Below are 24,592 nucleotides of genomic sequence, written 5' to 3'. Positions count from 1 at the left end.
GCTCTACTTCTTTCCCTCCCTAACCTATTTGCCAAACTTCATCTCATCCAAAATGCATAGTCAACTTTCCTTGTTCCATTTTCTTTCTGGTCCATTCCACAAATCCCTTAGTGTTGTTTCCTCAGCCCTTTTGTTACCTGTTGACAGCAGCAGGGCTGCGGGGGTGTCCTAAAGGCGCTGACAGTTCCCGGATTGGATGTGTTTTCCCAGGTTCTTGGGCCTCACTTACCCAAGAATGGGGAGAGGGCCCTCGTGGTGCAGTGAGCTCGTTTAAGTAAGTATTGGACCCAGAGGGTTTTGCAGAAAGTGATTTCTTAGGCAAAGAGATTAAGAGAGAGAGAGAGAGAGAAGAGAGAGAGAGAAGGAAAAAGAGAGAGAGCGAGAGAGAGCGTGAGCACAACTCAAGCACTCCCACGCTGTTGTGGGAGGGGATCCAGAGATGAAGTTTGTATACAGGTAAGGGAGTAGGGGGGATTTTAACCCCAGAGTTACTTCTGTCCTATTCAAGTTCTCGTCCAGTGAGAAGAGCTTTTCCAAACTTCCTCTGCAGTGACTCATCTTCGACTGTGGTATAGGCTTGGTTGCCTGGCTCGCAATCAAAGCCTCCTCCCTTGGAGCTTTTGGCGGGCTTTTTAAACAAAGGAAGGTCATCTGGGCTTTCTACCTATCCCGCCTGCCGGAAAGTTAGAGGAAGAACTCTAGGTTTCTGAATTGGGAGGTAAATGGAGGCATGGCACTGGGAAATTCTTGCCTTTGAAACCACGCCCCTTGTGGACTCTGGAAGAAAAGTTAACATAGTCCCACACTTCCCAACTATCCTGGTATAATTTACAGTAGATGCTCAGTAATTGATGAGTGAATAAATGGTGGCACTGTCAAACCTCGGGTCATTCTGTTTGTCTGTTTGGCTCCTATTGTAGAACTGCTGGGACTTGAGAAAAATTATTGCTCTACCTGGAGTCATTCTTATAAATTCATGGTCTCAGATTTCAACTGGTATCCCGGTACTGTTGGGTGATTTGTATGTGTTCCTAGTGATCACGCTCTCGTTGTCTGTAATAGATATTTGTAAACATTCATTCCGTTTTTATTTTACCATGTGCTTTCTAACCTTAGCAAATGAACTTCCTGCTTACTTCACTGAGAAAAATTGAGGCCAACACATGGGAATTTGCTTAGATCCTCCCTGACCTCCACAAGAGTAATAGCATCTTTTCCCATGGTTTACCCCTAACCTCTTCTTTATAGAGATGAAGACTTGGCCCTTTTCTCATTCTGGCTTGTCCCCTGTTTGTGTTTTAGATTTTGCTTGGTCCATTTCCTGAATATCATTGCTCCATCACTTGTTTTTCAGTCTACAATTCCTTTGCCTACTGCCTTTCTCTGCTCAAGCTGCAAAAAAAAGAAATAGTTACTTATACTAACCTAAACTAAAGCACAATATATTCAGTATTCTCTAGCTATCAAGAGTCTTCCTTTTCCTTCCCTTTCTATCCAGCATTTTTCTAAGAGTAGTCTATATTAACTCTCTATTTCTTACGGATAATTCATTACTACTGAACTCATAGCTTTCCCTAAGTTTGATTCCCTTATTGTTAAATGAAACATATTCATTTTAGTCTGTATACTTATGTGTTTGTAGCATTTGACACTGCTGGTCACGTCCTTCTTTCTGAAATCTTTCTTCTGTTGGCTCCTTCAATCGCATTCTGTGTGGAAGCCACATGGGCTATCTTAATAAAACCACAGCCTGATTGTTCCATTGTTTGCAGGTAGATGCATCTTCAGTTAGGTGGGTTTGCTGAGGGCTGAAAACCTGACGTTGCCTGAGATTTAATTGCCTTTTGTGGTTTCTCAGTCATTCCTGTTGCTGCCGCCTTCATGTTGGGCTACGCGGTCAGAGGTAGAATGGAGCTCAAGTCTGCCCTCACAAGCCTTTCCTTGTTTTCTGTAAGAATACTGAGACCAAGGAATGATTTTTAAGAGACTTAGCATTATGATTTTTTCTTTCTTTCTTTTTTTTTTTTTTTTGAGATGGAGTCTTACTCTGTTGCCCAGGCTGGAATGCAGTGGCATGGTCTTGGCTCACTGCAGCCTCCACCTTCTATGTTCAGGTGATTCTCCTGCCTCAGCCTTCTGAGTAGCTGGGACTAAGGCATGCACCACTACACCCAGCTAATTTTTGTATTTTTAATAGAGATAGGGTTTCACCATGTTGGCCAGACTGGTCTCGAACTCCTGACCTCAAGTGATCTGCCCCCCAGGCCTCCCAAAGTGTTGGGATTACAGGCGTGAGCCACTGTGGCTAGCCAGCCGTTACATTTTTAATAAAGTTTTTAAAACAGATTCCTCTTTTCTCAGTTGAGTTCACTGCAGCATTGTATAATAATGAAAGAATAGAAATTATTTCATCAGTAGAGGTATGGATGCGTGCATCACATCATGATGCATCCATACAGAGAGATAGCAGGCAGCTAGTAAAGTGAATGAAATGAACCTCTATAAACTGACAATATATACAAAAATATCAAGGCATAGGTCTATTTTATGCATATGTATAACCTCTACCAAAGACCCTGGGACCTCACTGTGTTGCCCCAGCTGGTCTTGATCAGTTTTATATATCTATTTTGTATATTTATTTACACATACACACACACCCTGTATCATTTGTAAAAAAGGATAAAACTATAGAGCAGACCTGTATATGTTTGATGCCAGAAAATGTCGTGGTATCTGCTCATCATACTATTATTAGTGGTTTCACCTGAGGAGTGGAAATACGGGATGAAAGATGTTATGATTTCCTTTAACTAAATTTCCATTTTATATTCAATTTTGTTTGACGTTTTTGTGATATTTCTTCTGTAATAAAACAACGGTAATTTAAGGATTTTTAAAGAAGAATTAACTTTGACTTATTTTTTCTTTCTTTAGCTTTGTGAATCATAATATTACTTTGCTTTTTTCATTTTCCTTTTGAACTCTAGCCGTACTTACTCATTCTCCTTAGTGGCCTTCTCCAATCATAATCCTGTTTAATCATAACCCCAGGAGTCACCCCTGGTTCTCTAGGAAGCATTCCTGGATCACTTGGTCTGATTTTATTACGTTTCCTCTATGTTCCCCTGGGAAATCTTCTAGTCTCTGGTATATAGAACAGAAGCTGTGTTATTTGACTTTGTATTTCATGGACCCAAGTACAGTACTCAGCAAATGATAGAAGGTCATTAAAAGGGTTTTGAGGGTGAGCCCAGTGACTCACGCCTGTAATCTCAGCACTTTGGGAGGCTGAGGTGGGTGGATCATGAGGTCAGGAGATAGAGACTATCCTGGCTAACACCGTGAAACCCTGTCTGTACTAAAAATGCAAAAATAGTTTAGCCGAGTATGGTGGCACGTGCCTGTAGTTCCAGCTACTCGGGAGGCTGAGGCAGGAGAATCGCTTGAATCCGTGAGATGAAGGCTTTGGTGAGCCGAGATGGTGCCATTGCACGCCAGCCTGAGCAACAGAGCCAGACTCCATCTCAAAAACAGAGAGGGTGGGTTTGGAGTATTAAAATAACAAAGAATTTGGAACAGATCTCCTTAGCACTAGCTTGTTCTTTGGTGTAGGTTGTCATTTTTTGTCATTTTTTCTTGAAGCTGTGTGTGAGGACATGTTTTAATTAAACTTAAGTTTCTTTCTCAGGATGTGTTGAGTATATGCTGATAGGTTATCCTAAAACACCTCCAGGCAGTTTATTTAAATGCAATATGATTTCTTCAGTTATCATTAGAGGACAGGGGGATGATAATTTCACCCTTCATTGTAACACAAAATATTAATATAATTTTAAAATAATATCTCTAAATACGTTAAAGGAAACCTGCATTGATGTGCTTAGACAATGTGTAACACTGACTCAAGCAGAAGGATAATGCAAATTTTGCCCTTCTGTGTAAATTACTTGTCTAATCATTTGTGTTTTTTTCTAGGTTCAACAGATAGATCGTGTGGTAGAAGTTGTAGAGGAAACAATTAAAGGTAATCGTTGAAAGTGAGATAAACAGATGTACATGTTTTCTGAATGACATAATAGAAACACCACTCAGTTAACTCTTGCCAGACATCTTTATAAAAGTTATTGTTTTAGGTATAAAATAATAAAATGTTATCCTCGGCTTCATGAATTTGCCATTCTAATATTGGAGGCAGGCACTCTACTGTATATTTGTTTGGCTTATAAGTGAATCAGGCCAAGAGCAATGTCTCACTCCTGTAACCCCAGCCGTGGGGGCTGGCACTGAGGCTGAAGGATTCCTGAGGCCAGGAGTTCAAGACCAACATGGTGAGATCCTGGGATCTCTGGGGGAGGAAGTCAGCTGGATGCTGTGATGTGTACCTGTAGGCCCAGCTTCTCAGGAGGTTGAAGTAGGAGGATTACTTGGGCCTAGGAGTTCAAGTCTGCAGTGAGCTATAATCGTATAACTGCACTCCATCCTGGGCAACACAGTGACACCCTGTCTTTAAAGAATAAATTTATCAGCCGGATGCGGTGGCTTACGCCTGTAATCCCAGCACTTTGGGAGGCCGAGGCAGGCGGATCACGAGGTGGAGAGATCGAGACCATTCTGTCTCTACTAAAAAATACAAAATTAGCTGGGCACCGTGGCAGGTGCTTGGAATCCCAGCCACTCGGGAGTCTGAGGCAGGAGAATAGCTTGAATCAGGGAGTCGGAGGTTGCAGTGAACTGAAATTGCACCACTGCACTCCAGCCTGGCGACAGAGCAAGACTCTGTCTCAAAAAAAAAAAAAAAGAAGAAATTTATCAGGTCATAGTTTTTAAAAAATATTTTATTTTTGTATAAAATTAATTTATTTTGAATTTCAGATTGAAATAATTTAATCCATTTTGAGATAAAGAAATTGGCTGGGCGTGGTGGCTTATGCCTGTAATTTCAGTCCTTTGGGAGACTAAGGTGGTTGGATCTCTTGAGCCCAGGAATTCAAGACCAGCTTGGGCAACATAGCGAAACCTCATCTCTACAAAAAATAGAAAAATTAGCTAGGCTTGGTGGGGTGTTTCTGTAGACCCATCTATTCAGGAGGCTGAGGTGGGAGGATTGCTTGAGCCTGGGAGGTTGAGGCTGCAGTGAACAGTGATTGCGCCACTGCACTCCAGCCCAGTTGACAAAGCAAGACCCTGTATTGGAATAAAATAAGGAGTTTTTTTATTTGTACATTTTTATATCACGTTATTAGTTGTTATTTTAAGTACTTTTAATGGTATTAATTTTGATACTCCTTCAAGGCGTAATTTTACTAGTTACACTAAAAATTACACAAAGAAAACAGAATTAGGCTTTGGTAATTTTGTTAGCCAACACTCACGGACATAGATTCTTATTGAAGTCACTGTGCAATAAGTCATCTGCAATTCTGGGTATAATTTTAAATTTTTTAAAGGCTTTTTCCTATGTTAGATCAGCACAAATGAAAACCAGTAATATGTTACTGAAATATTAAATGAATTGAAAGTCTCACTTAACTGTTTTGTAATAAATGAGAAGTTAATATATTAAAAAAAAAAAAAAAAAACAGATAGTCTCCACCTGCTAAACTGGAAATTTTAATGCTGTACTTTTCCTTGTGGGTGGTGTCTGCTACTTTTCACATGCATCTATTCATTAATTTTGGATCATTGCTTTATCAGAGATTATCACAGAATCAATTTCTAATAAAGGAGATTATGAGAATATGAGAATGAAACTACACCACGATCTTCTTTTAAAGTTTTTGATAGTTTTTTATTTTATAAATAGAGATGAGGTTTTGCCATGTTGCTCAGGCTGGTCTCGAACTCCTGGGCTCAAACAATCTGACCACCATGGCCACCAAAAGTGTGGAATTGCAGGCGTGAACTGCTGTGCTCGGCCCTTAATCTTCTTCTGATGTTCCAAAATAAAATGAAATATCAGGACTAAAAATTTATAGCAATGATAATTTGAATGTTTTTACAAATCAGTTCAACTCCATCTTGGAGAATCTGGAAATACTAACTTTTATTGTGTACTTACAGTGTGACAGGCACTATGTTAAACACTTCACACGGGTTAAGTCATTTAATCTTCATAGTAGTACTGTGAAGTGAAGTGGGCATAAATATTTTCCTCATTTTTCAGAGGACAAAGTTGAGACACAAGGGTGTACAGCTAGTAAGTGGCAGCATTGGGATTTGAATCCAGGCAGTTTTGCTCCAAAGCCTGTACTTGAACATTGTACCATGACCCACATGATACTGTTGTTTCTCTGCCCTCTCCCCATTGAGGTTTGCTACCTTAAAGGTTATTTGACTGAGTGTTTTAAGCAGTGATTTAAGATACTTGAGGGTATTTTTGCCTTATTTATCCATTATCTTGAGTACCAAGTATATACAGACCACTCAATAATTTTTTTAAAAAATTAATGATGATGAAGAAAATCTCAGTGATCTTGGGTGATGGTGTGATTTTTTAGATACAACATCAAAAGTATGATTTATGAAAGAAATAATTGTCAAGTAGGATGTCATTAAGTTGAAAATTTTTTTGCTCTGTGAAAGACACTGTCAAGAGGATGGGAAGATAAGCCACAGGGTGGGAGAAAATATTTGTAAAATACACATCTGATAAAGGACTATTATCCAAAATATATGAAGACCTCTTAAGACTCAGAAAAGGATCAAGATAGTTAAAAAATGGGCAAAAGACTTGAACAGACACTTTACCAAAGAAGATATGCAAATGAAAAATTAGCATATTAAAAGATGTTCAGCATCATATGTCTGTCATTAGTGAGTTACAAATTAAAGCAACAGTGCAATATAGTGGTATATTACAACTACACATCTAGTACAATGGTCAAAATCCAAAACATTGACAACACCAAATTCTGGCAAGGATGTGGAGCAACAGAAACTCTCATTTATTGCTAGTGGTAATGCAAAATGGTACAGGCACTTTGAAAGACAATTTGGCAATTTCTTAAAACTAGACACAGTCTCACATAATCCAGCAGGTGTGCTACTTGATATTTATCCAAATGAGTTGAAAACTTAGGTCTATCCAAAACACACAATGTTTATAGTAGCTTTATTCATAATTGCTGAAACTTACAAACTGCCCTTCAGTAAGTGAATAAAGAAACTGTGGTACATGCAGACAATGGAATATTATTTGGCACTAAAAGAAATGAGCTAAAAAGCCATGAATAGACTAAAGGGACTTTAAATGGATACCATGATGTGAAAGACGTCAATCTGTTGAGGCTGCATACTGTATGAGTCCAGCTAACCTGACACTGTGGAAAAGGTGAAGTATGGAGGGGGTAAAAGGATCAGCTGGTACCAGTGGTTAGAGAGTAGGGAGGGATGTGTAGGCAGAAAACGGAAGATATTTATGACAGTAATTCTGTTCTGTATGATGATGTAATGGTGGACAATTGTCATTATACATTTGTTGACACCCTTAGAGTGAACAACACCAAGAGTGAACCCTAATATAAACTGTGGACTCTTGAGGAAAACGATGTGTCAGTGTAGATTCATTGATTTTAACAACCATACCTCTCTGGTGTAGGATGTTGATAGTTGGAGAGGCTTTGTATGGGGTGGGGGCAGTGATGTATGGAAACGCTGTACTTCCGCTGAGTTTTCTATGAATCTAAAACTACTCTAAAAATAAAATCTGTTTTAGAAAATTAATGGTAGTTAACAGTGTGCTTAGGAGTTTTCCAAATAGCTCGGAGAGATACTTTCTATAGGAAAGCATGTAAGACCTGTTACTCTCAGGCTCAGTTAGTCAGGGATAGCTTCTTACTGATGAGTGTGGAACTTGAGTGGATTTATTGGAGAGATTGTGTTTGCATTTAGCTATGAAAGTGAGTAGAAGATTAAGTTGAAGGGGATGTTAATTGGCAGGTTTGCTTAGATGATGGTAAGTCTGATAAATTAAGTCTTTGTAATGCAACAGGAGAATTTTTTTAGTCAGAAGGAATAATTTTGATAGATTTTTTTAGTTAGCAGATCAGGAAGCTGAGCTGTGAAGGAGTTACGTGATTTTTCTGAGATCTCTTAGTTAATGGAGAACTGTGCTTATCAATCAGTCAACTTTTGTTCTTCGCTTTCTATTTCTACTGCCAGTACTTCATTCAGACAACATATGTCACTGAAATAATGCGGTTTTTATAGCAGTTGGGTGGTTGTTGGTTGTCTTTCAGCAAGTTACTTTTCTGAGGCTTAGTTTTCTCAGCTAACAATGGGCAGGATTAAATGGATAAGACTTTTGAAGTACACAGAACATATTACGGCATTAATGTTAATGCTCACCTCTTACTTCCTCTTTAATACATGAACTGCTGCGATAATCTAACTGATCTTTGCCATCCAGTGACACTCCTTTCAATCTAACTGCTGTTCTGCTACCATTAACCTGGGATTATTTTACTCTCCTGTGTGTATACCCTCAGCGGTGCCTCTTACCCACCAAACTAATTTGAGACTTGCTGCTATTTTCACTTTTTTTTTGTCGGTGAATGCTATGCCCATACCCATTGCTCCAGCCACCTCTGCTGCTTGATGTTTTCTTCGATGTATTTTCACTGTGCTTTAAATTTACTTTATGGTCCTCCACAGAAGTGGGCATCTTCTGCTTGCCCTTCCAGATCCCCTCTCCACCTTGATCTGTGTCCGTGATCTGACCTGTATGGATTGATCAGTAAGATTCTTGCCATCTCATGCCCAGTTGGATTCAGCCAATTGGAGAATGTGACAAGAGCAAGATAAGAGTGTTCATTCCCATCCCCTCCTCCCTCCCTGCTTGTTTTGGGTAGGTTGGTTTCCTTACCCCAGGGTCACAGCAATTGTCTGGTGACCGTCTCTGTTTATCTCTTTCTCCAGGTTTCTGCAGCTATTCTCTTCCTTACCTCTAGGATGGTAACAGCACCCCGTTGTTGCTAGCCTTAAAGTGTTGCATTGTCTGTTGGTTTTCCTAAACCTGCCCAGATTTTAGTAAATCGTTCCTTTATGAAAATCTTCTTAGTTATGCAGCAAGCCATCTGCTTTGCTGGTACCCCAACTGATAAGAAGTTAGCTGTGGAGCAGCAAGGCTCTGCCCAGAAGGTCCAGATGGAATACAGCCTGACAAGAGGATTTTGCTATAACCCTCTTGTTTCCACATTTGATCCCTGTTGGGCTGTCTTCGTATCTCATCTTAGAAGGGGCTTTAGACATATAGCCTCTGTCACAGCCTGATTGCATTATTCTTATTGCTGCTTGTGTTACACCAAGTAGTATTTTAAAAACTGTACTGATAAGGTACATTGATAACTAAAAGCATTTAGCTCTATTACAATTAACATAAAACCATAAAGGCATGTTTTCGTTTATCTGTCTTGACTGTATCCAAATGGTGAATTTTTGATAACTTATTCTGAATGGATCATCATGTTAATAGCAGCCTGAAAATTCCATTCATTTGTGGTTTTGGCTTCAGGAGATATGAAATTATAATGAATTTAGGATTTTTTTCTTGTATCACTTTCAACATTTTACAAGGTGTGGAACTGAATGTAACGAAGGAAATGCAGTGTCTAGTGGATTCACATTTATTTCTATCTTTTAAAAATATTCATACTTACTTAGTCTTGACTCATATGGTCATTAAAAACTTTTTTTTGTTATGAAAACTATGAAAGGAATATAAATCTGCATTTCTTCCAAAAAGAGTATGTGAAATCCTCTAAACAAAAAAATTATTACAAATAATCTTATCTTTTAAGAAAGATAAGTCTAATTGGACATCTTATGACAAATTATTGCAAGTAAATTTTACTTATTGAAATTAGAAAAGTATTTTCATCATTAAGTCATATTTCTTCCCCAGTCAATCTCTGTTGAGATCCCTGTTGTAATTATTATGTTTGCTGGCATTTCATTCAGTCAAATTCCATATGCCTTAAGTGGTGGTAATTCAGGGTTTTCCCAATGTGGTGTAATTTGCAAGTTTCACTGATTTTCTGTTTTTCCTAACTTCTCAGTAATTGATGCCATCTTGGATTAGACTGACTGAAATTTCCAGAGTACGTTCACCAAGGAGCTTTCTTATTTAAGACATTGCTATTAATCTTCACTCTGCAAGGTTTTGTACTTAGCATGTGGTACTTATTTAGAGCATAAACTATTCATAAGTTGAGACTGGGAAACAGGACTATATCCAGGGTGGTTTTATCAGGGTTAGTGACTGAATAACCACCTTACAGAGCCCAACGCAGACTTACTTGAGGATGCTTTCCAAACTCAGTGAATAAGTGATTGAGCTTAGATATGTAGCATGGTGTATCTAGGAGAGGACTACAAAAGCACATCTGCTTTTTCAATAGTTGCTTTTCAATAAAATAATTTTTATTGATTTTTAATATATGCCTTGAAAGAATACTTTTATGCATCCTCTCATTGTGTGTAATCTCTGATACAGTTAGGATAGTCTGAATGTAGTAGAGAAAAGTTTGTGCCTTACATATTAGGAATACTTTCTGGTCTCATTGGTATAAGTAAATACAGAATAACTTCTACCTTCTAGTAAATAAAGGAACAAGGAATTTATTGCTTAATTTAGTTTTTTCCAATAAGCCTGTTTGTTTTAAGTTTATGAATACTTTGGTAACTTGCATTTCCAATTGCAAAGGCAGTGGTTACATTCTTAAATGCAGTCAGCTTATCTGCTTTGCTGTCCTCTATTCTTCATATCTCCTTCTTTATTTTCCCCAGGTTAACAATAGGATTCCAGCTTTGCTTATTTGTAGTCCGTACATCTACATACATTATGTCTAGGATGAACTCCTTGTTATTCATTGTATCTCTCTTAGATAGCATTTTTCAAACCATAATATTAAAAAAAAATAATAGACTAATTTCTTTATGGCTCCAAACAAAAAAGTTTTACGATAAGACTTTTAGTTGATTTTTTACATCACTTCATTCTATACCTTGGTTTGGAAAAGGACTTTCTGTAAGTGAAACCAGCATGTGTTGTCTTGTATATATTTCTGTAACTTTATAACTGTATTGGCCAAATTATCAGTCTGGTTTTTAGCTACACATATACTGAGCAGCAGCTACAAGTATATAATAGTTGCTCTAGAAAAAGTCTTCTTTAAACGTGGTAAATGGTCAAGTTCACTGGTTTTTTAAAAATGAAGATGGTAAGTAACTTTACATTTATCTAATATTTTTAGCCATTAAAGCTTTTAGAAAACTGAATGCCTAAATGAATCCCCCAGGTGGACTCTGCTGCTTTGTGGTGGCTTCAGAATGGTCTTCTGTGCTTTTTGTTCATCTTAAATTTAATTATACAGCTTTAGTGTATTGATTGCTTATGTTTCCTTTTCTGCTTAAAGATGCATTTTTAAATTATTATTATTTGAAACCACGAGTCATCATTAATGGAGTTTATTTATATGAGGATTTGGGTATTTCTCTAACTTTTGATTTCTTAATTCTGGGATTTTAATGGGGTGAGCTGGTGCATAGTGTTGAATAGTTTAGGTTGGTAATCATATTGTAGCTTTCACGTAATATGCTGTTATAGTGGTTCAGTAGATTTGATTGTTGTAAGCAAGGAAAGGAAATTACTTTAGGCTTGTCCCTCACAGGCTTCCGGTGACACAGACCTTCCACTGTTAGTCACACTGGCCTGTCCAGTATCGTATCTTCATCTTAACTTGTTTAACTATTAACCAGGACTTACCTACTGTTAAATTAGACTTACATATTAACTCTGGTGAGTCCTGGTAGTGTTTTGGCAGATTTCATGAAGATGAGACAACAAGTATTGTTAAGTCTTTAAAAGTGTGTTATCATTTAGACTTTTGTGAAACTGTTAACATGAGCAAATATATGTTTGAACATCCTTGTTTTTACATCTATATTTTAATAATTTTTATTTCTGGTATTTAGTATTTTCAGATACGGCAATTTCTGATTCCCAGGGTTCTCACTTCTCAATCATATTAATTTTTGTTAATACATAAATAATATAAAGCATCAATCCCAGAAAGAATTTGTATTATACTTAAATGTTATAGATTTGTTACAGGAGTTATTTAGCAAAAAAAATATCAAATAGATCAATTGATCATTTTGAGGCTTCCATACAAAATGGTCACTTAATGTATATATTTTAAAGAGTTTTAATATGCTTTAAATGAAAAGACTAAAATAACATTTTTCATATGATGTTGTTCCTTTATTATAACTAACTTTTAAGAGAATTGGCAGTTGCTACACTGCTTTTATACACTGCGTATGTATCATATACTTTATTACGTGACTGAAGAAATTTTATTCTTCATTACAGAATCCACTGTTTTGGTTAGTAAAATATAGTGAGAATAGATGAGACTGTAAACTTAAAGAAAAAAAAATACTAGCATCTTCATTGCATTTTTCAAAGGCAGGGCAAATTGTAGGTTAATTGTGATATTTTCTGTTTTGCTTTGATTATTCTCAGCACAATAGTAAATTGTATTGTATTGATAATTCTTCTTTAGTACTTTATAGCTGATTTCCCTAAAAATAGAAATATAAAGTGGAAACCAGGTCATGTTAGAAATGCTTTAGTATTTAAAGCTTTGATAGGAAAATAAATATACATAGAAATTATTATCTTTAAATTAAAAAAAAAAAAAAAAGATTTTATTGTTAGGGAAATAATTTATTATATCACAGTCAAGTGAAAACTGGAACCACAAAGTAATTTGATGGCTCAGATGTGGGTAGAAAAGAAATTTAAAACATACTTTCTCTTTTTCTTGAAAAAATGTATTTGATAATTGGAATAATTAGATGTAGGATGAACTTTTTTTTAGTGATGTCATGGATATTTTCTTACAAAAACTAATATTTTTAATTGTTACGGGACTGTTATAAGAATGTTTAATCGATTTGAACATTTTATATTTAATATTTGGGGATTTACACATTTTTTCTTTTAGAAGTTCATTCTGTAACACATTACAAAATATACAGCAGATATGTACTAATTACTTTGGAGACTGAGAGACTAAATATCAATTTCATGTATTAGTTTGATGGGGAGAAAACTCATTTGGAGAGTCTTCAGTTAGGTTATCAACTCTGGATATCCTCTCGATATCTGGCTATTTTAAAGACATTTATATCAGTACTACCATTTTATAACAAAGTATTCATTGTATTGAGTTATAAAGAAATAGTAATTAAAATGTTCTCATAAAGGATGCTTTGTAACACATTAAATCTTTATTGTAATTCTGAAATTTAAAGTGCACCAGTTCTTGAAGCTGCACTGAAAGGTCAGCTGCTGTGATGGGCGCTCATGGGTGCTGCTGTGGTGGGTGAGAGTCCTTGATTGAGACTATGAAGAGCTGTGTGCGAATGTTTGTTTGTACTACTAACAGTGCCACCTTTGACAACCCTTACAACCTCGCTGGTTCTCAGTTTCCTGAGTTGCAGGTTGTGTCTCTTCTACTTCTGGAAGGTCACTTCTACTCTGAAATTCTTGAAGTGCTTGCGTATGTAATGTAAAATTGAATTTTGGAGTCTATCATTAGAATAGTTTTTGGCGTTTTAGATAGTGATCTGTAGCAGAATTTATTAGAATGTGACCAGCCTTTATCTCGCGTCCCAATTTCTATGTGCCAGATTTTACTCTTTCTTTCCCTGGTCCTCCTTCTTAAGCAGTGAAGCTGAGGATGTTTGTTGCAGAGGCACCATGCATTTTTCTCTGCTATACCTCTGTATTTTCTAGTGAAGAGGGTCTTGGGTAAAGCCCGGTTCTTGGACTCTTTTACCCTTCCAACATTCAGTTGTAATGCAGCTCTGGGCAGTGACAGGGAGTATGCCTCCCAGTGTTACTCAGAAACATTGTGCCTCTTTGAAGCAGCGTTCATTTCTACCCAGGAGGGTGTTTATTTTCAGGACTTTGAGAGATGTAGTTTTAGTCTTGGTAACTTAGATTCCTGACGGAAGAAGTGATTTGAGAGGATTTAATGTAGGTAACGTTACGTAAAGCAGCAGTTCTCAAAAAAGTTTTCTGGGAAAGGGATGGTGGGCTGAGAGGACCCCTGACCTGAGCGGGGAGATGGTAGACTGGTTAATGCAGACTATGGGGAAACTGGGAGATGGGGAGTTGGCCCTGCAGCCACTCACCTAGATTTATTGCCGTGGTAAGCCACTGTTCTAGACAGGTAAGGATCATATCACTCAGTGTCCTGAGATGGAAAAGCAGCCTTGGCTGTGTACCACGGTCCCTGAGCAAACATGCTTACATTCACCCAGGACCATGTATGGTTCCAGGTTCATTACCTATGCCTTCTCCCACCAGCTCACAGCCAGGAAAGTACATCACCATGCAAATGAGTGGTTTCATAGGGATGACCTTTAATCTAATTTATATATTTAACAAGTCATTCACAAACTTGATCATTTTTTTTTTTTTTATCTTTTTGAGACAGAGTCTTGCTCTGTCACCCAGGCTGGAGTACCTTGGTGCAATCTTAGCTCACTGCAGCCTCCACCTCCCAGGCTCAAGCAATTCTCATGCCTCAGCCTCCCAAGTAGCTAGGATTACAGACATCACCATTACGCCCAACCAATTTTTATATTTTTAGTAGAGAACGGGTTTCACCATGTTGGCCAGGCTGGTCTCAAACTCCCTGTCTTGTCCCAAAGTACTGGGATTACAGGTGTGAGCCACCACGCCTGGCCTTGAACATCATTATCAGTGCAATTATTTGTGACCTATTTCCTAGCCCTCTAGAGCTTTTAAAAGAAATGGGATCGGACTTTAACTCCTAGTGTTTGAAAGTTTTGAAAACGCCCTTGCCATCTTGCTTTGGAGAACTGTCATTAGCGCTGTATGTTTTGATAGGAGTATAGTTGTTTAATTACGGTAGTAACTGTAATTAACTTCTGTCTAGCTCTTTTGTAGCTTGCCCTTTTCATATACATTAATTCATTTCTGCTCCACGGGAAGCTTGGCATTACTGATTATGCAGCCAGGCAGCAGTCTGCTCTAATCTGAAACCCAGTCCCCTTGTTCCACATACCCGCTTTTCTGTTCTGTGAAGCTGTTCATATTGAACAGACGGAAATAGGAAAGTGAGGCCCATTTGTTATTTGCTTTTCTGATACCTGTTGTTTAAGATCACTGCTCGCTTTTTTTTCTAGTTCTTTTTAGATCTTCTCTTAAATAGTTTGTTCCTTCATGTGTCTTTTTCTTCTTTTATCTTTGTTCACTTTTTTTTCTGTTTCATTTGCCATTTTATTTTATTTTATTTTATTTATTTATTTTTTTTTTTGAGACGGAGTTTCACTCATGTTACCCAGGCTGGAGTGCAATGGCGTGATCTCGGCTCATCGCAACCTCCGCCTCCTGGGTTCAGGCAATTCTCCTGCCTCAGCCTCCTGAGTAGCTGGGACTACAGGCATGCGCCACCATGCCCAGCTGATTTTTTGTATTTTTAGTAGAGACGGGGTTTCACCATGTTGACCAGGATGGTCTCGATCTCTTGACCTTGTGATCCACCCGCCTCGGCCTCCCAAAGTGCTGAAATTACAGGCTTGAGCCACCGCGCCCGGCCTTGCCATTTTATTTTGCTCCAACATAAAACATTCTTTTGTAAGGAGTTAATGAAGATATCCTTAATTTTTTTAAAGAAAATTCTGAGTAGACTATTTTAGTCATACTGTGCTGTAAAGGTAGAACATACCTCACATTGGGAAATGAGTGAGTGAACGTATCCTCTATCTGTAAGCAACGGATAAAAAAGCCAACCAAAGAAAGGCAAATGAAAAGAGCCTATGGAGAAATTTCTTCTGTGTGTGTTGTAAGAATAAGTTTTGAAGGTTTTAATGTAAAACACACTTTGTATATATAGTTTTTACTGTCAAATGGTTGTGTAAAAAAAAAAACCCTGCAACTTTTTTAAGGATATGTCTTAAATCTTGTATTCTCAATCCTGATTATGTATTTAGGACACAGAAGTTTGGCAGCTGTAACCAGAAGTATTTTAATGTTATAACTTTCAATCTTTAACAGTCCATGACCAACACTGTCATTTTTTAAAATTAAATTTTAAAACAATGTTTGATTAGTCTTTTGTCTAGAGCTAAGAATCTCAAGCCCACATAATTTCTACTTCATCAATTATTTTTAGGAGCATTTTCATTTTTGAAGGTGTGGTCTGTCACCATGGGGCCCCTTCCTGCCAAGTCTTAATGAATCTTTTCAGTGAAACCCAGTTTAAGTGATAGGCTTTTAACTAGATTGGTTTTAAGAAGTAGAAAACCAGTCAAAAGCAGGAATTCTAGCAAAAGGTACTGTGTAATAGGTATAATAATGTATATGATTTGTATTTTGCTTGCTCTGCCTCCCAGACTTCAGTATTGCCTCTCCCTGAAGCATTTCCTGACTTTCCTTGGAAGAGCTGATCACACTCCCTCGTGGTGTTTCTGTACTTAGAAACATCTGTCAGGTCGTCTCTGACGCTTCCTTCCACTTACTTCTTCAGCAGTCTGCCTTCCTCGAGACTTTGAGTCCTTTTAAGGCAGAAGTCAAAGTAATGGCTTAAGGTAGAGAATGTTGTTTTTGTGTTTGTTTTGTTTTGGTAGGGGGTGTATTTTGCAAGTTTTTATGTTGTATTTAAATATTAAAAAGTAATATTTCATAGATGCTTCATTTTCTAAGCTCACCTATGGCATTATGGAACTTTTGTTTCAGTTTTGCATGTATATTAATACAGAGACTTGCAGTAGAAAGTGTACATCCTGTTTGTTTTAATTGTATTTTTAAGCTTATTTCGCTGTTCCCATTTCTATAGAAAGGCAGTGATAGCACTGATCTCAAGGGGCCGAGGACTAAGAGAGTGAATTTAAAGCAGAGTGAGCTCCAGGGGCCTCCTCTCATTTAGATTGTCTTTATATTGCCCACAGTCCAAGATTATTCAATTCTTGATTGGAAGTGAAATGAAGGTCAACAAGGTCTGACAGGCATTTTTTAAGATACATAGATGGGACAACTCTCCAGCCTTTACTGCGTCCCATCTCTTCTGTCACACTTTATGGTGGCTTGAGTTGAGTTAGCACAAGGAGACTTGTCTTCATTTGTGATTGAAAGCGAGTACAGCATAGTTTGGAAGTTTGTCCCTTCGAAATCTCATTTTGAATTGTAATCCCCACTGTTGGAAGTGGGGTCTGGTGGGAGGTATTTGGATCGTGTTGGGGGGTTCCCTCATGAGAGGCTTGGTGCTGTACTGGCCCATAGGGAATTCCCATTTGAATTGGTTGTTTAAAAGTGTGTGTTATCTCTCCCTTTCCCATCTTCTCTTGTTCCTGCTCTCCCCATGTGACGGGTGGGCACCCCCTTTGCCTTCTGCCATGATTGAAGGCTTCCTGAGGCCTCACTAGAAGCTGAGCAGAAGCTGTTACCATGCTTCTGGTACAGCCTGCAGAACCGTGAGCCAATTAAACCTCTTTTCTTTATGAATTACCCAGCCTCAGGTATTCTTCTATAGAGATGCATGAAATGGCCTAATTCAGTGGGACTCTGAGCTTCAATTTTAATAGTTAAATGTGGCTTATGAGTTCCTCATGTCTTGTACGTTTTTCTATTCTCGTTTTCCAGTAGCTTGAGTGCTATCTTTTGTAAGGTCTGCTTTGCTTTCATCACTGGATACAGTATCTTTGGGAATATAGGTCTGAGCATGAGAAATCATTATGTTCTGTTTTGTTGCTGTGGATGCTTTACATACAGAAACAGAAGCACTCATAGCTTTATTGCTGTAAATATCAAAGACTTGGAGCCATTTAATAAATTTAGAATTCAGGAGAGTCTGTTGTAGGAAGACAGCTAATGATCTGAGGAGTTCTATTAAGGGTTAATACTAATGTTGAGTTATTGACATGGGACTGCTTTGACTTTTTTTTTTTTTGACTATTACAAAAGTTTATTTAGCAAAAAGTCTAATATGAAAATGTACATGACCTAATTTTTACATCATAGTAAAACAGGCCCTATGGAGAGAGGACATGGGTTTCTCCGCTGAACAGCCGTTATTTATACTCGTTCCAAGGCTTCTAACATGATGATACTATTTCCTCGTATTACCACCATTCCAATATTGTTCTGTTGTCCGCTAGTCGCCATCTCCACACATTCATCTATCACAAGATTCATAAAGGGATCAAATCCCCGCAATATTCCTTGGACATGTCTGCCACCGTTTAATTTCAATGATAACTTCTTGTCCATAAATTTTTTCAACTCGGGAGGGTGAGCTTTGCTCATGATGGCTACTCCGCGGGCACACAGAGGCCTTGGAACGGCTGCTTTGACTTTTAACTCTTTTGATGTACATTTGATTTGGATTCTGAAAAAATAAATTGACACCATGTAAATCTACTTCCACTGTCATAAAAGACATATCTGCTTGCAAAAGTTATAGTAAATAAAACATAAAATTAAATGGTTATTGTAATTTGCCCCCAGAAGGTATTTCCATTACAGTAAGAGGACATTTTGCTTATGCAGATTACTTTGTCACACATATCCTTTGTTTAATGAAACTTAAAATAATTATTAGTTAAACCATTGATAATATGCACATGGGAGAAAAAACTTGCCTAAGAACATTCCATCCCAATAAATGTTTTCATCTATCTATGTTCTCTTGTATAATTGTTGTCCAAACGTAAATTTTATATTATGCAGATGATAAAGTAGGTACTTTTTGTACAACAGGAGTTTTGATAATAAGCAATTCTCAGATTTCTAGGGATTTAAACTATGTATTGTGGTCTTACCCTAGCCTCCTCCCCAGTCCATCAGGTAAGGTGTTGGAATCTTTGTGCTTTGTTAAACTCTGGAAATGCAGCTTGGCAACATCAGTACCTCAGTGGACCCTCTTTACTTATACTCTGATTTATACTTTGAGTTCTTTTTGGGCAGTCTCTTCTTATTCTTTTGTCATTTTAATATATTGTTCTAGGTGTCATTGCTCTGATTAACAAACACTTTATTCTTACTGAAAAAGGAAAGGGTTTAATCTCTGTAGCAAAGAATTAGAGCTTGGGTTGTAAAGATTCTGTGTTTTTGAGTCAATGGCACCATTTTGTGTAAAGTTTTCCAGGCTAGACTTGTGACAAAGCTGCTTCTTCCATTTAACCCAATTTCCATGTCTTATATTCTTTTCTTCTTTTAAGATGGAATATTTCAAGGGAGGGTCACACTTTAGTGTGAATACCTACCTTTTTTTTCCCCCTAAGAAGTACCTGTGTATGAAGAATGATATTGAATGGAGTAGAGACAAACTTTAACTATACTTTTGTTGTTCTTTGTAACTGAAAAGTTAAAATTCCTATTAAGGGCACTTTAAGTGGTAACTATGAACATTTTGTAGAAAAACAGATTAAATTGGACACTTTTGTCTAATATTCTTAAATAAAATTCAAATTGTTATGATCAAATTTAAGTGAGAATTGATATGTGCAGTACATTTATTCATTTTGTAAAAAATGTTTTTTTCTTGAATTTTCTGCCAGTCTTCTGCCCTCTGCCCTCATCATCGTGTTGGATTGCTTTACTAGGAATAGTTCCAGCAGCCTGACCCGGAGCAAGGGTTCAGACAAGTCTTTTCAGCGGGTACTTAATAGAACCAAATTTGTGCGAGGTGAGACTAGCCCTCAGGAGATAAAAAATAAAACCAGCAAGCCTTGGCGTGAGTCCTCTCTGGTGGTAGTAGAGGTGGGTGGTCACATGTTAAGAAAACAGCGAATGGCCTTTAAAAAAATTAGATGGGGTGAATGAAATACTGAAGAAAAGTCTGGCTGTTTATAGAGCCTTTAGAAAAAAATAAAGGGAAAAAATAAACAATAGGAGTCCAAGTTGCCACGTTATTGATTTTTAGGTAATATGAATGATATTCTAAAGCTAGTATGTGCAATCCACTTTAGAATGTGAGAACCAAACAGAGAAGATTGGTTTGTGTGTAGCAGCATAATTTAGTTAATAGATATATTTTGTAGCTAATTATATTTCTATCACTCACTCAATGTATGGTTTTATGTTCGAGGAGTTGGTTCTTTTCTATTTGTGAATGACCATTATGATTGGCTTCCTGATACGCTGACAGGCCAGGCTTTCTAGTATATGTGGGTGGGATGTTTTCCCTTGGTTCTAACACCGTTCAATGCAGGTAGCACCGTGAAATTTAGAAAACATTTTTGTTCTTGAAGATCAATAGATAGCATTGGACTTTGATTCAATTAGTATAGCAATTATTGTACAAATAATATACAGTGCCTTAGTTTCTATTTTCATAGCATTTCAGTGTTATGAATTCAGAAATGTGCACACAACAGCGAATTATATCAAAAGCTATCTTATTGGTTCAAATTTTTGTAATATATAATAATTTTAGCTGGTAAAATGATTTAGTAATATTCTTCAATGGATTAGATCAAATGTAAAAACCAGCATGGAATCAGGTTTTGTAGCTGATTCATAAATAACTGCTGAAAACCTCAGGGCTTAAAATTGAATTTGGTTTTAACAGGGTTGAATTGTATCTGACGCTTGTAAGTAACACCTCAGAGAGATGTTTATTAAAGAGGGTTAATAAACCCACTGAGACATATTTGATCATTATTTAGAGGAGACGAAATGTGAATTTACATTTAAAATGGAAAAGATAAGAAGATCTCAGAAATATAATGTTTGAGTATGTCTCATTCTAAATACCAGTCTTCTAAATGCCAGTCTTCCTTTCTCATCTTTTTATTAAAGTTTCATATTTCTTTCAGTCAGTTTACATGTTTATCACCATCTCCTCGGTGGTCTCATGTCATTATCAGTTGATCTTGTCACACTGAGTGTCATCTCCCCAGCTGCTCCTATTAATATTTCCTCCTTTAATTTCTTATTACACGGGATTGAAATGATATAAAAACTTACTCCATTTTTCTCTTCTATACTGTTTTGCTTTCTTTTCTCTTTCTCTTTGCTCAAGCCATAAGACTGATTCACAGCAGTCCCAAAATAAACCACTGCTCATCAATCGAGCAGCCATTCTTTTTCCATCACAATGCTAGGCCTCAGTGGCTCACGAGAAAGGATCAGATAAAGAAGGAAGGTGTGACCGTGTCATTCTGGTCTTGGCCTCACGGTCCTTTCATAAGTATAGCGTGTTCGTTTTCAGGACAAATTTGCTTTAAAAATTCCCCATTTCCCTTTTCCCTTTTCTGTCTCAGCTCCTTCAGCATGTTTCTCTGGTCCTGAGTCCTTGTTCTCTCTCCTTTTCTTTCCAAAGACTTGCTTCCTTTAAGACATCTCTTTCAGCTTTATTCTTTATTCTGACAAGTTTGTTTTCGATGGCAGCAGTATTGATAAATGCACATGAAATAGTTAAGGATTCATAATATTCATGTTTATTATATAGTTTATGGATTTAAGGAAATTATTTGAAACAGCAGTTCGGTTTGAAAGAGAATTGCCAAGTGAAAGGGGCGTATTACAAATGCACGTTTTGTTCTGCTACTCCATTTCTAAACAAATCATTGCTTTAGGGTTGGAATTCCCTGCTTTCATCTTTGGCCAGATAGAACAACTGACATGTTATTTCCTACTTTGTCTTCAGTGTGCTATAGTTTTCAATTAAAAAAAAAGCAGACTATTGTTAGGTCTGCTGCTCTTTAATGAATCATTGGATTGGAAAATAACTCATTATATCATCAGGCAGAGATTCTTTCCTTTATTTGCATGTAGATAGTGAAGATGAATAATTTATCAAATGTTATTAGCACAGGCTGCACATTACTGGAATCTCAGTAGGATACAATGAAATTTGTCTCATGCAAGTATGAAAATAGCATGCCTTTGCATAGTCATTATTGAACTCTCGGCATCTCTTGGAGAACTGTTATGTTAGCATGCCAGTGTTGCTCACCTCTTCATTAACTGGGCTTTTGATTGGCGAGTTTAACTTATCTTGAAAATCTGTGGAATCCGACATGCCAAATGCGTGCTTGACTTTAGCATGTTTCTATATCAGAGCATAAATTTTCAGAACGAATAAAGTACTAAATGTTTCTTTTTAAAGTGTGTAGTGCAAAAAGGCTATGCCTGATGGTTTTATTACTTTTGGTTGTGAAAAGTTGTACTGAAGATATTTAAGCCATAAAGCTGTCTGAAATGACAGGCGGTGAAACATGTACATAACTACTAAGAATCTTACACCTGTACTAGTTATAGATTTGAAATTATTTTAATGATTGCTTTTTAAAAGTTGCCTTTGATATGCTTCTGTTATTATGACATGAGGAGGTCAACAAACCTTCTCAAAAGCAATGCTAAAGCTGAAAAAGCAGTAAAAAAAAAATCATGTCAGTACTCTGGAAATCAGCTAAAAGCATTCAACAAACTGAGAAGTGTTTATTCATGAAAAAACTGAACTTTGGATAAAAACAGTGTGAGTCTGTGGTATTTATGCTGGGGCTGCTCCGTTTTCCCTCCTCTCCTCGGTGGGCAAGGTTGCAGCGAGGGCAAAGCAGGCCATGAAAGCTAGCAGCTTCCATGCTTCTCCCAAGACGGCTCAGTGGCTTTGGAGAACTGTCAGGCACAGCGGAGATTTTGATGGCAAGCAATAGGGGAGGTCGGCAGCTCCACTGGACTGAAGGTACTGACCTCTTTGGTGCAAGCAATGGACAGATGAAATAGCCAGGGTTTTAACAGGGAATTCTGGGAGCTGAGATAGTGATATGAGACTTGTGAAACTCTCCTCATACCTTGAGTTGACCAGAAGTTGTTTCTTCTGCACATGCAGCAGAAACTGGAAAGGGCTTTGTAAGAAATATTGAAAGTTTGTCAGGCAGAAAGGAAGAGGCACTGGATGATGACTTTGATTCTAAGGAGCCCTGAAAAATGCTAGAAATGGTTTTTATATGGGTAAACATTTTTCAAATTTTTATTATTTAAAAAAAAATATATACATATATATATATATAGGCCAGGTGCCGTGACTCATACTTTTAATTCTAGCACTTTGGGAGGCCAAGGTAGGAGCATCACCTAAGCCTGGGAGTTTGAGACCAGCTTGGGCAACATGGCAAGACCCCGTCTGTACAAAAATAATTTAAAAAATAATTCAACATGGTGGCACTTGCCTGTAGTCTTAGCTCCTCAGGAGGTTGAGGCAGAAGGATCGGTTGAGCCCAGGAAGTCGAGTCTGCAGTGAGGGTGATTGTGCCACTGCACTCTAGCCTGGGTGACAGAGTAAGACCCTGTCTCATAGAAAACAAAATGGAAAAAAAAAACATGCAGTGGTATAAAACATAATTATAGCACCATATTTTTAGCTTTACTTTAGTGTCCCTTTAACCATGGGAGCTACATTCCAAGGTCCCCTGTGGATGCCTGAAACTATGGAGAGTACCAAACCCTATATGTACCATGTTTTTTCCTGTATATATATACCTATGATAAAGCTTCATTCATAAATTAGGCACAGTAAGAGATTGCCAACAATAGTAAGAAAATAGAATAATTATAATAATACTCTGTAATAAAAGTTATGTGAATATGGGGCCTCTCTGTGTGTCTCAAAATATCTTATTATACTGAACTGTGGATAACTGAATCCATGAAAAACAAAACCCTGGATAAGTGGCACTACTATATACAACTATGTATACATAGTTATATACATATATGTGAGCAAGTAGCACAAAAGAGGAAGAAGGAAAGGAAATGGCACCAGGGCAATTGAATATCCATATGAAAAAAAGAACTTAGGCCTTCACTGTACATAAAAATAAACAAAGAGAATTCTAGACATAAATATAAGAACAGAAACAATAAAACATGTAAAAGAAAACACAGGAGAAATCTCTGTGCCCTTAATATAGCTAAAGAGTTCTTAGATGTGACACCAAAAACATAAGCCATAAAATGGATATATTGAACTTAATTAAATTGAAAAAATATATACTTTTCAAGATACACCATCATGAAAGTGAAAATATAAGCCACAGACTGAGAGAAAATATTTAAATGATACATCTGATAAGGATCTTATAACCATAATATATAGATGGTTCTTAAAACTCAATAAGATAAGTAATCTAATTAAAATACCGGCAGAATACTGGAGTAGACATTTTTATTAGTTGGGACCAATGGGTGTATGCATAGAAAGAGATGTAGTGTAAGGAACCGACACATGCAATTATGGAGGCTGAGAAGTCCCAAGATCTGCATTCAGCAAGCTGGAAACCTCAGAGAGTTGATGTGTATGTAGTTCCTGTCTGAGTACAAAGGCCTGAGAACCAGGAGAGCCAGTGGTGTAAGTTACAGCCCACAAGCTGGCATGCTTGAGACCCAAGAAGAGCCAATATTTCAGCATGAGTCTGAAGGCTGAAATGGACCTATGTTCTGGCTCGTACAGCCAGTCAGGAGGAGATCACTCTTAACCTTTTTGTTTTTTTAAATGGAGACCTTTATTTAATTGGATGAGGCCCATTCATACTGGGAAGGCAACCT

At 37.4% G+C, this 24,592-nt stretch overlaps 2 protein-coding genes across 8 annotated transcripts in view; one reads left to right on the top strand and one right to left on the bottom strand.

The window, feature by feature from the left end:
• The window catches only part of CDKAL1 (CDK5 regulatory subunit associated protein 1 like 1), a 718,338-nt gene that overhangs the window by 227,559 nt on the left and 466,187 nt on the right, over nt 1-24,592 (top strand). For all 7 annotated transcript variants that reach the window (XM_032247723.1, XM_032247719.1, XM_032247718.1 and 4 more), the window contains one exon: nt 3,979-4,027. In XM_032247723.1, the coding sequence (XP_032103614.1) occupies nt 3,979-4,027 (49 nt within the window). The remainder of the gene's footprint in view (nt 1-3,978; nt 4,028-24,592) is intronic.
• On the bottom strand, nt 17,978-18,378 carry LOC116529812 (small nuclear ribonucleoprotein G). The gene has a single exon (XM_032247731.1). It carries the CDS (start codon nt 18,344-18,346, stop codon nt 18,116-18,118), a length of 231 nt encoding a protein of 76 aa, XP_032103622.1. The 5' UTR covers nt 18,347-18,378; the 3' UTR covers nt 17,978-18,115.

Source organism: Sapajus apella, unplaced genomic scaffold (genome assembly GCF_009761245.1).
Source record: "Sapajus apella isolate SASKATOON/1434 unplaced genomic scaffold, GSC_monkey_1.0 scaffold63, whole genome shotgun sequence".
Classification (NCBI taxonomy): domain Eukaryota; kingdom Metazoa; phylum Chordata; class Mammalia; order Primates; family Cebidae; genus Sapajus; species Sapajus apella.
This window is presented reverse-complemented; position numbering and strand designations above follow the sequence as displayed.

Coding starts and splice junctions, on each gene's coding strand:
- LOC116529812 (XM_032247731.1), bottom strand. CDS start 18,346: ATGAGCAAAGCTCACCCTCCCGAGTTGAAAAAATTTATGGACAAGAAG.